General features: G+C 48.2%; 1 protein-coding gene across 1 annotated transcript; it reads right to left on the bottom strand.

Moving 5' to 3' along the window:
- Positions 1–9,634: 9,634 nt before the first annotated feature.
- On the bottom strand, positions 9,635–11,728 carry LOC120942704 (trichohyalin-like; the record flags this gene model as incomplete). Its single annotated transcript, XM_040355632.1, is given in 3 exon segments — positions 9,635–10,201; positions 10,203–10,839; positions 11,334–11,728. Coding segments are annotated over 3 exon segments (1,599 nt in total), but the record flags the coding sequence as incomplete, so codon positions are not given.
- Positions 11,729–12,066: the final 338 nt, after the last annotated feature.

The following is a 12,066-nucleotide window of genomic DNA, read 5'->3' on the forward strand; positions in this document are numbered from 1 at the left end:
CTTGTCTGATACAGGCTGCGTCCACCGGGCGGGAGATCAGACGCAAAACGCTCTTCAGAGGTCCTTGGAAATCTCCCTCCTGTGCTCCCTGCTACAAGCGCCTTCATGGCAAATGCAATCAGCTTGCATGTGTATGTAAACCCAACAAATTAACTTCCGTTATCTGTTCCTTTAAAGCAGTGGTCTCCAAACTGTGGCCCAGGGGCCAGATGCGGCCCTTTTCTTGACTTTATCCGGCCCTTGGGGCACTATTCCTCCCACTGACACCAATGATGGGACACTATTCCTCCCACTGACACCAATGATGGGGCACTATTCCTCCCACTGACACCAATGATGGGGCACTATTCCTTCCACTAACACCAATGATGGGACACTATTCCTCCCACTGACACCAATGATGGGGCACTATTCCTCCCTTTTAAGACATTGGGCTAGATTCAGAAAGAATTTACGTTGGCGTATCTATTGATGCGCCGCGTAAATTCAAAGCTGCGCCGGCGTATCTTCTTTCTGTATTCAGAAGACAAGATACGCCGAAATTAGGCTAAGATCCGACTGGCGTAAGTCTCTTACGCCGTCGTATCTTAGTTGCATATTTACGCTGGCCGCTAGGTGGCGCTTCCGTCGATTTACGCAAGGAATATGCTACTTAGGTAGATACGCCGATTCAGAAATGTACGTCCGCCCAGCGCATTTTTTTACGTCGTTTACGTTAGGCTTTTTCCGGCGTAAATGTTATTCATAGCAGGGGAGGGGGGTCTTCCGTAACCCTAACACCATAGCTCCCAACTGTCCCTGATTTGGAGCAATGTCCCTCTGTCCCTCTTTCCCCTTCATTTGTCCCTCATTTTGGTCTGATCCATAGAGTTGTATATCAAATGCACTTTGTATCTATCAAAAAGTGTTTCCCAGCGCTAAACCTTTCATCTAAATTTAAAATTGCTGCATTTGTAAATTCCAAAAGCCAATGTAAAAGTCCTTGTGGATTTAATTAACCTTTTTTTGGTTAATTCTCCTTTAAGGGGGTGTGACAGGGGGCGTGTTCTATGCCTACATATGGTTGTTAGTAGGTGTCCCTCATTCCCATCTCAAAATGTTGGCAGGTATGCCTAACACACTTCCTGTCCTAGAGTGACATCTAAGGATGAAGGTAAAATGGCCATATTAGGTCAAGGACTATGGGCCAGATTCACGTAGCCCGGGCGCAGCGTAACGTAACCGATTTATGTTACACCACCGCAAATTTTCTGGCTAAGTGCCCGATCCACAAAGCACTTACCTGGAAATTTGCGGCGTTGTATCCTAAATCCGTCCGGCGCAAGGCGGGCCAATTCAAATGGGGCGGGTACCATTTAAATTAGGCGCGCTCCCGCGCCGGACGTACTGCGCATGCTCCCGACGCAAATTTCCCGACGTGCTTTGCGCGAAATTACGGCGCGCCGACGTTTTGTGAATCGCGACGTGAAAAAAAGACTTGCGCCGGGAATTTTTTTTTTTTTTTAAAAATTCAAAAGCGACGCGGGAAAGACGGGTATACTTTTACATGGTGTACTAATTTTACACTTTGTAAAATGTGCCCTATCTTTGCGGCGGCAAACTAACACTTGCGGCGACGTAACGACGGGAAAAAGTTTTGTGGATCGCCGTAACTGCTAATTTGCATACCTGACGCTGGTTTACGAAGCGAACTCCTCCCAGCGGCGGCCACGGTATTGCATCCTAAGATCCGACAGTGTAAAACAATTACACCTGTCGGATCTTAGGGATATCTATGCGTAACTGATTCTATGAATCCGTCGCATAGATACTCTGAGAGATACGACGGAGTATCTGAGATACTCCCTCGTATCTCCGCTGTGAATCTGGCCCATTGATCTTTTAGAGCCATGTAGCCACATTAGGACAATGATACCGTCCATTTATAACCATGTGGGCATACTAAGTTATTGTCCGCTTATGACCATGAGGCCATGTTAGGTCTAAGATATTAACTATTTATTACTATGTGGTCAGATCGGGTCAATTACATTGTCAATTTATAACCATGTGGCTATATTAGATCAATGACATTGTCCATTTATAGCCATGTGGCCCTATTGTGTCAAGGATTGTCCATTTATGACCATATAGCCATATTCGGTCAATGGCATTTTCCATTAATGACCGTGTGGCCATGTTAAGTCAATGATATTGTCCATTTATGGCCATTTTAGGTCAATAATATTGTCCATTTAGGACCATGAGGCCATATTAGGTCAAGGACATGGTCCATTTATGACCATGTTGCCATAATAGGTCAATAGTATTGTCCATTTATGAACATGTTGCCATGTTAAGCCAATGATATTGTCCATTTATGGCCATACTTGGTTGATTATATTGTCCATGTATGGCCGTGTGGCTATATTAGGTTATTGGCATTGTCCATTTATGACCATGTGGACATATTAGGTCAATTACATTGTTCATCTATGACCATATAGCCACATTAAGTCAATGGCATTGTCCATTTATGACCGTGTGGCCATGATTTTATTTTCCATTTATGGCTGCGTGGCTATATTAGATTAATGGCATTGTCCATTTATGACCATGTGGACAAATTAGGTCAATGGCATTGTCCATTTATGACCGTGTGGCCATGATTGTCCATTTATGGCCATATTAGGTCAATAATATTGTCCATTTATGACTGTGTGGCCATGATTGTCCATTTATGGCCATATTAGGTCAATAATATTGTCCATTTATGACCATGTTGCCATATTAGATCAATGGTATTGTCCATTTATGACCATGTTGCCATGTTAAGCCAATGATATTGTCCATTTATGGCCGTGTGGCAATATGAGGTTAATGGCAAATGTCCATTTATGACCATGTGGACATATTAAGTCAATGGCATTGTCCATTTATGACGTATTAGGTCAAAGACCTTGTCCAATTATGATCATGTGGCCATGCTAAGGAACTTCCTTTTCAAGAGTAACAACCCCTTGCTTACTACCTTTAAATGCAGTGATGGCTTTTTCACCCCACCATGTGCATTACTTCCGGCTGCCTTGTAGACACACAGCGTGCCTACAAGACTATTCAACTAGTAGGGGGAGGAGGTTGTTGAACTTAAAGATGAGTGAGGGACATCACTGACATCTGATGGAGACACTGATATAAGAGGAGGCACTGATGGAAACACTGATGTAAGAGGGGTCTCTGATGGAGACATCGAAATAAGCGGGACGCTCTGATGGAGACACTGATGTAAGAGGGGGCTCTGATGGAGACACTGATGTAAGAGGGGGCTCTGATGGAGACACTGATGTAAGAGGGGGCTCTGATGGAGACACTGGTGTAAGAGGGGGCTCTGATGAAGACACTGATGTAAGAAGGGGATCTGATGGAGACACTAATGTAAGAGGGGGCTCTGATGGAGACACTGATGTAAGAGGGGGCTCTGATAAAGACACTGATGTAAGAGGGGGCTCTGATATAGACACTGATGTAAGAGGAGGCTCTGATGTAAGAGGAGGCTCTGATGGAGACACTGATGTAAGAGGAGGCTCTGATGGAGACACTGATGTAAGAGGGGGCTCTGATAGGGACATTAATGTAAGAGGGGGCTCTGATGGAGACACTGATGTAACAGGGGGCTCTGATGGAGACACTGATGTAAGAGGGGGCTCTGATGAAGACACTGATGTAAGAGGGGGCTCTGATGGAGACACTGGTGTAAGAGGGGGCTCTGATGAAGACACTGATGTAAGAGGGGGCTCTGATGGAGACACTGATGTAAGAGAGGGCTCTGATGGAGACACTGATGTAAGAGGGGTCTCTGATGGAGACACTGATGTAAGAGGGGGCTCTGATGGAGACACTGATGTAACAGGGGGCTCTGATGGAGACATTGATGTAACAGGGGGCTCTGATGGAGACACTGATGTAAGAAGGGGCTCTGATGAAGACACTGATGTAAGAGGGGGCTCTGATGGAGACACTGGTGTAAGAGGGGGCTCTGATGAAGACACTGATGTAAGAAGGGGATCTGATGGAGACACTAATGTAAGAGGGGGCTCTGATGGAGACACTGATGTAAGAGGGGGCTCTGATAGAGACAATGATGTAAGAGGGGGCTCTGATGGAGACACTGATGTAAGAATGGGCTCTGATGGAGACACTTATGTAAGAAGGGGCTCTGATGAAGACACTGATGTAAGACACTTGCCTGTGGAACCGGTCTTGGGGTCTTTCCAGTCGGCTGCCTGAACTGCCAGGCCCAGCCTACCCGTGTAGAAGAAAGATTTACTTATACTATGTACTTTACAGGTTAATGAAGTAGTTATTCCCTGTATATTCTGTTTCTATAGAGTTTCACATAGACTGTACTGTGCTGCCACCTAGTGTCCTTACTGAGGAACAAGGGCATTGCTCTCAGGAGCTCCTGTTTGCATTGCTACATTAACTGTTTAACACAGTTCTATACAGAATGCATACTATTTGCCTTTCTGGCCCCATTGGTATAGTCATACCCTCTCTGCACCTATTTAGTAAAGTCATTCTTGAAGCTACCCTCTCTCTGATCCTTGGCCTGATTACTTGCCTTGCTACGTGGAGTTCGGCTTTAACTGTTGTGCGGTCCCTCGGTTCCTCATAAAACGTCCTCACTTTTTCTCCGATCTGTTTTGCTTTGGCAATAAACACTGCGCTGATGTTATCGCCATGTTTTGAGAAGTTCTTGAATGAGAGAATCTTGTTCCCACATGATGGGGGAGAAAAACATCGAATCCATCCTTGGAGACGTGACAAGGACCGTGGTGGCACAGGGGTGGGTTCTGCACTGCCGAACGAAAACATGTCAGCGTTGTTTTCCAGGTCCGTCATTAAAAAAAAAGAAGAAAAACGACACTCAGCGTTAAGAAGTTTGGTGATGCTTCTGCTTAAATACTGAGTGATCAAAGGCCACGGATGACACCGTTATGTAAATGTACTGTGAATTCTTGCGGGTAGATCTGGCTATATATGCAGGGCTGGACTGGGACAAAAATTTGGCCCTGGACTTCATTCGGACTGGCCAACTTTGACAGGTCTCTCCCATGGCGGCCGGACAACTCCTGCATCCCCCCCCCTGTCCACCCAAGCCCCCTCACCCCCTTCACTAACCACTAGCCGTTCTACTTTATTAGAGTAGAACGGCTGGTACTGGTACTCTTTTAGGCAGTACCAGTGGGGAAGCTAGACATTATTTCACCCGGGGCAAAGAAAAATTAGATTGGTGCCCCCCTTATGAGACAAGATTAGGTAGAAGTGAGAAAGTCCCAGGCCATAGCTGTTGAGTCAGCTGTCTGTCCCCTCCCCCCATGCTCCTCTGTCGTCCCCCCTGCTCCTCTGGTCCTCCCTCTGCTTCTCTGTTCCCCCAGGTGAGCGCTACGGGGAGGGAGAGGTGGTGAGCGCTGCAGGAAGGAAGAGACAGAGGAGCGGAGGGGGGGGTGGCGGTCCGTATCACTGAAGCCAGCCCACTGAGCCATCGGGCCACCGGGAAACTCCCTGTAGTCCCAATGGCCAGTCCATCCCTGTATATATGACAAATGCTGTACGGCTGACATTAGACTATGGTATAAATATCTCATGTAGCGGTAGCACCCCTCTGACACCCCAAAGATAGAATAGCACCTCCAGAGGCCAGAGGTGGGATAGCATTTCACCCCATTGCTAAAATAGGGGGACTTGAAAATATATTGGGCACCATTCACTTTTGAATTTTTTACGTTTTATTGCAGAATGGTTAAGAAGGGGAAGGTTGGGGGTCCCAGTATCAGATCACTTATAGACTCTCCAGATCAATGTCCAGCTTCCCAGTTTCAGAATGTTTAAGCTGAGCCAGCAACACAGTAAGCATGTTCCCAAATTTCAGTGCGTCCTCCAAGTGAGTCACCAGGCCCTTCTGAGAAACCAGCCTTCCTCCTGGCTCTCTCCAGCAAGGGGCCTCCCAAGCTGGACAGGGTCCCCCTTGGCACAGCTTCCTCCAGGCCAGGCAGGACAGCTTCAGGACCGCTTCAGCACACGTTAGGCCCCAAACCAGGCTATTGGGCCTAACAGCAGAGCTCCATTGAGCAACGCCTCCCTAGGCCTCAGCCCAGGGGGAAGCGAGCAAGCACATGGCCTATCCCAGATAGCTATATCCTCTCCCAGCATGCACCAGTGGCATAAAGCTCCTGCTGGATTGGCTGAAGAAAATATAAATATAACTTAGTTTTGTTTGTGAAATCTCTCTCATACTATGACCAGTGACACCAGTGACATCTACTGGCGACAGTCAGAAATCGCAAGCCAACTTAAAGTGGTTGTAAAGCCTAAACATTTTTTACCTGAATGCATTGCTTGCCCCCCCCCCCCTCTTTTACTTACCTGAGCCCTCATTCGATCCAGCACTGTGCTCGTCTGCAGATCTTCTCTCCCCTCACTTCTGGGTCTAGCTGGCTTTGCTGGGCCATTAAGCCAGTGACGAGGGAGCAGGGGGCCGAGTCCCGCTGTCTGTGCCGCCATGGGAAGTGGCTGGACACTGGACGGAGGGGAAGGGCCAGGAGGGGCGGCGGGGGACCCGAAAAGAGAAGGCTCGTGGTCGCTCTGTGCAATTCCATTGAGCAGGTAAGTACAGACATCTTTGTTTTTTTTTTTTTAAAAATGTACCTTTACAATCGCTTTAAGCTTAGTGAAAAACCAGGTGAAAAAATATACAATCAGCTTGAGCTAACTACAGCCCAGCCAAAAACGAAATTGACATAGTAGCCCCCGTTTAGGACACTATACTCACTTATGTCCCTCTTGGATATTTTAAAAGAGAACTGAGCGATTGAAGACCGCTGATCGCTCGCTTCTCAGTATTATATATATGACCCTGGGAGGCCCGAAGCGACGCCATGACATTACTTCCGGCTCTGGCAGATATAAACACAGACAGTTTTTTCTTCCTGGGAAGCAGAGATCAATGGCCCAGATTCAGGTAGAATTGCGCGATATTTGCGGGGGAGCAGGGCAACGATTTTGCCCTGCGCCCCCGCAAATATTTTGCGCTGCCCTCGATTCACGGAGCAGTAGCTCCGTGAATTGCGAGGGCGCGCCGGCAAATTTGCCCGGCGTAAGCGCGCGCAAGTTAAATGATCCTGCCGGGGGCGGGAATCATTTAAATTAGGCGCGCTCCCGCGCCGAGCGTACAGCGCATGCTCCGTCGGGAAACTTTCCCGACGTGCATTGCGGCAAATGACGTCGCAAGGACGTCATTTGCTTCTAAGTGAACGTGAATGGCGTCCAACGCCATTCACGTTTCACTTACGCAAACGCCGTGAAATTCAAATTTCACGGCGCGGGAAGGCCGGCTATATTTTAGCATTGGCTGCCCCTACTATTAGAAGGGGCAGCCTTGCGCTAAAAGTAGCCGTACAGAAACTCCGTACCTGGCTTGCGCGGGGCCTGCGCAAGCTTGTGAATCAGTGGTAGTATGCAATTTGCATACTACACTCTGATACACAATGGGAGCGCCCCCTAGCAGCCCCCGCAAGAATGCAGCCTAAAATCTGTGAGGCATAAGAGCCTTATGCCGCGCAGATTTTAGCCTGCAGTCGGTGTAACGAGGTTCCTGAATCAGGAGCACTCGTTACACCGGAGCAAGTAAGCAATTGCGCCGTGTAACCTATGATTGCGCGGGCGCAAGTGCTTCTTGAATCTGGGCCCATGTTTTTTTTTTCTTTTTAATCTCATGCTTTCCAGGTTAAAGGAGATATCTGAGATCTTATTGACCCAGATGTCTCCATAAAGAGGATCTGTCATGGCGTATGCCATGTACACACAAACAGATTTTCCGTTGGAAAAAAATCGGATGGAGCTTGGCTTGCATACACAGGGTCACACCAAATTCCGACAGTCAAGAACGTGGTGAACACTACGATGAGCCAAGAAAAATGAACACCTGTGGGATGAATTAGAGCGGAGACTGTGAGCCAGGCCTTCTCGTCCAACATCAGTGCCTGACCTCACAAATGCCCTTCTGGAAGAATGGTCAAACATTCCCATAGACACACTCCTAAACCTTGTGGACGGCCTTTCCAGAAGAGTTGAAGCTGTGGGCCAACTCAATATTGAACCCTACAGACTAATAGCTAGATTCACAAAGAGTTACGCCGGCGTATCAGTAGATCTGCCGTTGTAACACTAAATCTACGCCGTCGTAAATTTAAGTGTATTCTGGAAACCAGATACGCTTAAATTAGGCTAAGATACGAGCGGCGTAAGTCTCCTACGCCGTCGTATCTTAGGGTGCATATTTACGCTGGCCGCTAGGTGGCGCTTCCGTTGAGTTTGGCGTAGAATATGCAAATGACTAGATACGCCGATTCAGAAACGTACGTGCGCCCGTCGCAATTATCTACGCCGTTTACGTAAGAGATACGCCGGCGTAAAGATGAAGCTGCTCCCTAGGTGGCGCAGCCCATGCCAGGTATGGACGTCGGAACAGGCCTATCTTTTTACATCGTTTGCGTAAGTCGTATGCGAATAGGGCTGTGCGTAAGTTACGTCACGTCGTAGGCAGTGTTCGACGTATCTTAGGCATTCTATCCGACGCATGCGCACTGGGATTCTTTCACGAACGTCAATCACGTCGGGTCACCAGTCATTAACATAAAACACGCCCCCCTGTTCCACATTTGAATTAGGCGCGCTTAGGCCGGCCCATTTACGCTATGCCGCCGTAACTTAGGAGGCAAGTGCTTTGTGAATACAGCACTTGCCTCTCTGACTTACGGTAGCGTATATGCGATACGCTACGCCGCCTCAACATCAAGCCGCCCTACCTGAATCTGGCCCTAAGACTAGGATGCCATTAAAGTTCACGTACGTGTAAAGGCAGGTGTCCCAATACTTTTGGTAGTATAGTGTATATAACATAGGTTTGTACCCCACTCATGGCCAAATGTTACTGGGACCTTAAATAAGGATAATTCGGATGTTGGCGCATTTTTGTGAATTCTGTTAAAATTCAGAACAATTTGGTCAGCAAATATGTTTCAAAAGTGCAATAAAGGATACTACGGAGTTCAGCGATGATCGACATATCGATCATTCCCCCCGACTAGTTCTGGATCATCATTAATTCAGCATAAGCTGTTACATTCTTCTCTCCTTCACACGCGGCCTTTTCCCCAACTCCGCTCAAGAATGTTCCACCCAAACCTATTTACATCTCGGCTCTTTCTTTATAGGAAAAGGGCAATCATTAATCTGGGCATTCCTTGTCATGCAAAATCCAATTCGTTGGAAATTCCGGGCCCACATGAAGGAAAAGAAGAAAAAACCTTTTCCTCGTCCAAAACAATTTTAATTTCCATAAAATGTCAAACGTTGATAGTGCTGCTGGCCTGGAATACAGCTGCTCCTGTTTAGTCACAGTGTGAGGAGCGAAAACCCCATTCAAATAACATATTCTCACCGCAATATCTCACAACGCGCTCCTCTCCTCTCCTCTCCTCTCTTCTCCCCTCTTCTCCTCTCCTCTCTTCTCTTCTCCTCTCCTCTCCTCTCCTCTCCTCTCTTCTCTTCTCCCCTCTTCTCCTCTCCTCTCTTCTCTTCTCCTCTCCTCTCTTCTCTTCTCCTCTCCTCTCTTCTCCTCTTCTCTCCTCTCTTCTCCTCTCCTCTCCTCTCTTTTCCTCTCTTCTCCTCTCTTTTCCTCTCTTCTCCTCTCCTCTCTTCTCTTCTCCTCTCCTCTCTTCTCTTCTCCTCTCCTCTCCTCTCTTCTCTTCTCCTCTCCTCTCTTCTCCTCTTCTCTCCTCTCCTCTCTTCTCCTCTCCTCTCTTCTCTTCTCTTCTCCTCTCCTCTCTTCTCTTCTCCTCTCCTCTCTTCTCCTCTCCTCTCCTCTCTTTTCCTCTCTTCTCCTCTCCTCTCTTCTCTTCTCCTCTCCTCTCTTCTCTTCTCCTCTCCTCTCCTCTCTTCTCTTCTCCTCTCCTCTCTTCTCCTCTTCTCTCCTCTCTTCTCCTCTCCTCTCCTCTCTTTTCCTCTCTTCTCCTCTCTTTTCCTCTCTTCTCCTCTCCTCTCTTCTCTTCTCCTCTCCTCTCTTCTCTTCTCCTCTCCTCTCCTCTCTTCTCTTCTCCTCTCCTCTCTTCTCCTCTTCTCTCCTCTCCTCTCTTCTCCTCTCCTCTCTTCTCTTCTCTTCTCCTCTCCTCTCTTCTCTTCTCCTCTCCTCTCTTCTCCTCTCCTCTCCTCTCTTTTCCTCTCTTCTCCTCTCTTTTCCTCTCTTCTCCTCTCTTTTCCTCTCTTTTCCTCTCTTCTCCTCTCCTCTCCTCTTCTCTCCTCTTCTCTCCTCTCCTCTCCTCTCCTCTCCTCTCCTCTTCTCTCCTCCCCTCTCTTCTCCTCTTCTCTCCTCTCCTCTCTTCTCCTCTCCTCTCTTCTCCTCTCCTCTCCTCTCTTCTCCTCTCCTCTCTTCTCCTCTCCTCTCTCCTCCTCTCCTCTCTTCTCCTCTCCCCTCTCCTCTTCTCTTCTCTCTTCTCCTCTCTTCTCCTCTCTTCTCCTTTCCTCTCTTCTCCTCTCCTCTCCTCTCTTCTCCTCTCCTCTCTTCTCTTCTCCTCTCCTCTCCTCTCTTCTCTTCTCCTCTCCTCTCTTCTCCTCTTCTCTCCTCTCCTCTCCTCTCTTCTCCTCTCCTCTCTTCTCTTCTCTTCTCCTCTCCTCTCCTCTCTTCTCCTCTCCTCTCTTCTCCTCTTCTCTCCTCTCCTCTCTTCTCCTCTCCTCTCTTCTCTTCTCTTCTCCTCTCCTCTCTTCTCTTCTCCTCTCCTCTCTTCTCCTCTCCTCTCCTCTCTTTTCCTCTCTTCTCCTCTCTTTTCCTCTCTTCTCTTCTCTTCTCCTCTCCTCTCTTCTCCTCTCCTCTCTTCTCCTCTCCTCTCCTCTCTTTTCCTCTCTTCTCCTCTCTTTTCCTCTCTTCTCCTCTCTTTTCCTCTCTTCTCCTCTCCTCTCCTCTTCTCTCCTCTTCTCTCCTCTCCTCTCCTCTCCTCTTCTCTCCTCCCCTCTCTTCTCCTCTCCTCCCCTCTCTTCTCCTCTCCTCTCCTCTCTTCTCCTCTTCCCTCCTCTCTTCTCCTCTCTTCTCCTCTCCTCTCTTCTCCTCTCCTCTCTCCTCCTCTCCTCTCTTCTCCTCTCCTCTCTCCTCCTCTCCTCTCTCCTCCTCTCCTCTCCTCTCTTCTCCTCTCTTCTCCTTTCCTCTCTTCTCCTCTCCTCTCTCCTCCTCTCCTCTCTTCTCCTCTCTTCTCCTCTCCTCTCTTCTCCTCTCCTCTCTCCTCCTCTCCTCTCTTCTCCACTCCTCTCTTCTCTTCTCTTCTCCTCTCTTCTCCTCTCCTCTCCTCTCTTCTCCTCTCCTCTCTTCTCCTCTCCTCTCTTCTCTTCTCCTCTCTTCTCCTCTCTTCTCCTCTCCTCTCCTCTCTTCTCCTCTCTTCTCTTCTCTTCTCCTCTCTTCTCCTCTCCTCTCCTCTCTTCTCCTCTCCTCTCTTCTCTTCTCCTCTCTTCTCCTCTCTTCTCCTCTCCTCTCCTCTCTTCTCCTCTCTTCTCCTCTCTTCTCCTCTCTTCTCCTCTCCTCTCCTCTCTTCTCCTCTCCTCTCCTCTTCTCTTCTCTCTTCTCCTCTTCTCTCCTCTCCTCTTCTATCCTCTCCTCTCCTCTCTTCTCCTCTCTTCTCCTCTCCTCTCTTCTCCTCTCCTCTCCTCTTCTCTTCTCTCCTCTCTTCTCCTCTTCTCTCCTCTCCTCTTCTCTCCTCTCCTCTCCTCTCCTCTCTTCTCCTCTCTTCTCCTCTCCTTTCCTCTTCTCTTCTCTTCTCTCTTCTCCTCTCCTCTCTTCTCTTCTCCTCTCCTCTCTTCTCCACTCCTCTCTTCTCCTCTCCTCTCTTCTCCTCTTCTCCCCTCTCCGCAGCTACATTAACCTCCTCCGAGATGGTCCTCCAAGCTAAATAGGCGAAAAAAGACTAGAAATACATTTTTGTAAAAAAGTTAAGGACCGGACCAATATGCTGCTACATGACCCAATGGGTTTTTACAATTCGG

Source organism: Rana temporaria, chromosome 6 (assembly GCF_905171775.1).
Source record: "Rana temporaria chromosome 6, aRanTem1.1, whole genome shotgun sequence".
In the NCBI taxonomy this organism is placed as follows: domain Eukaryota; kingdom Metazoa; phylum Chordata; class Amphibia; order Anura; family Ranidae; genus Rana; species Rana temporaria.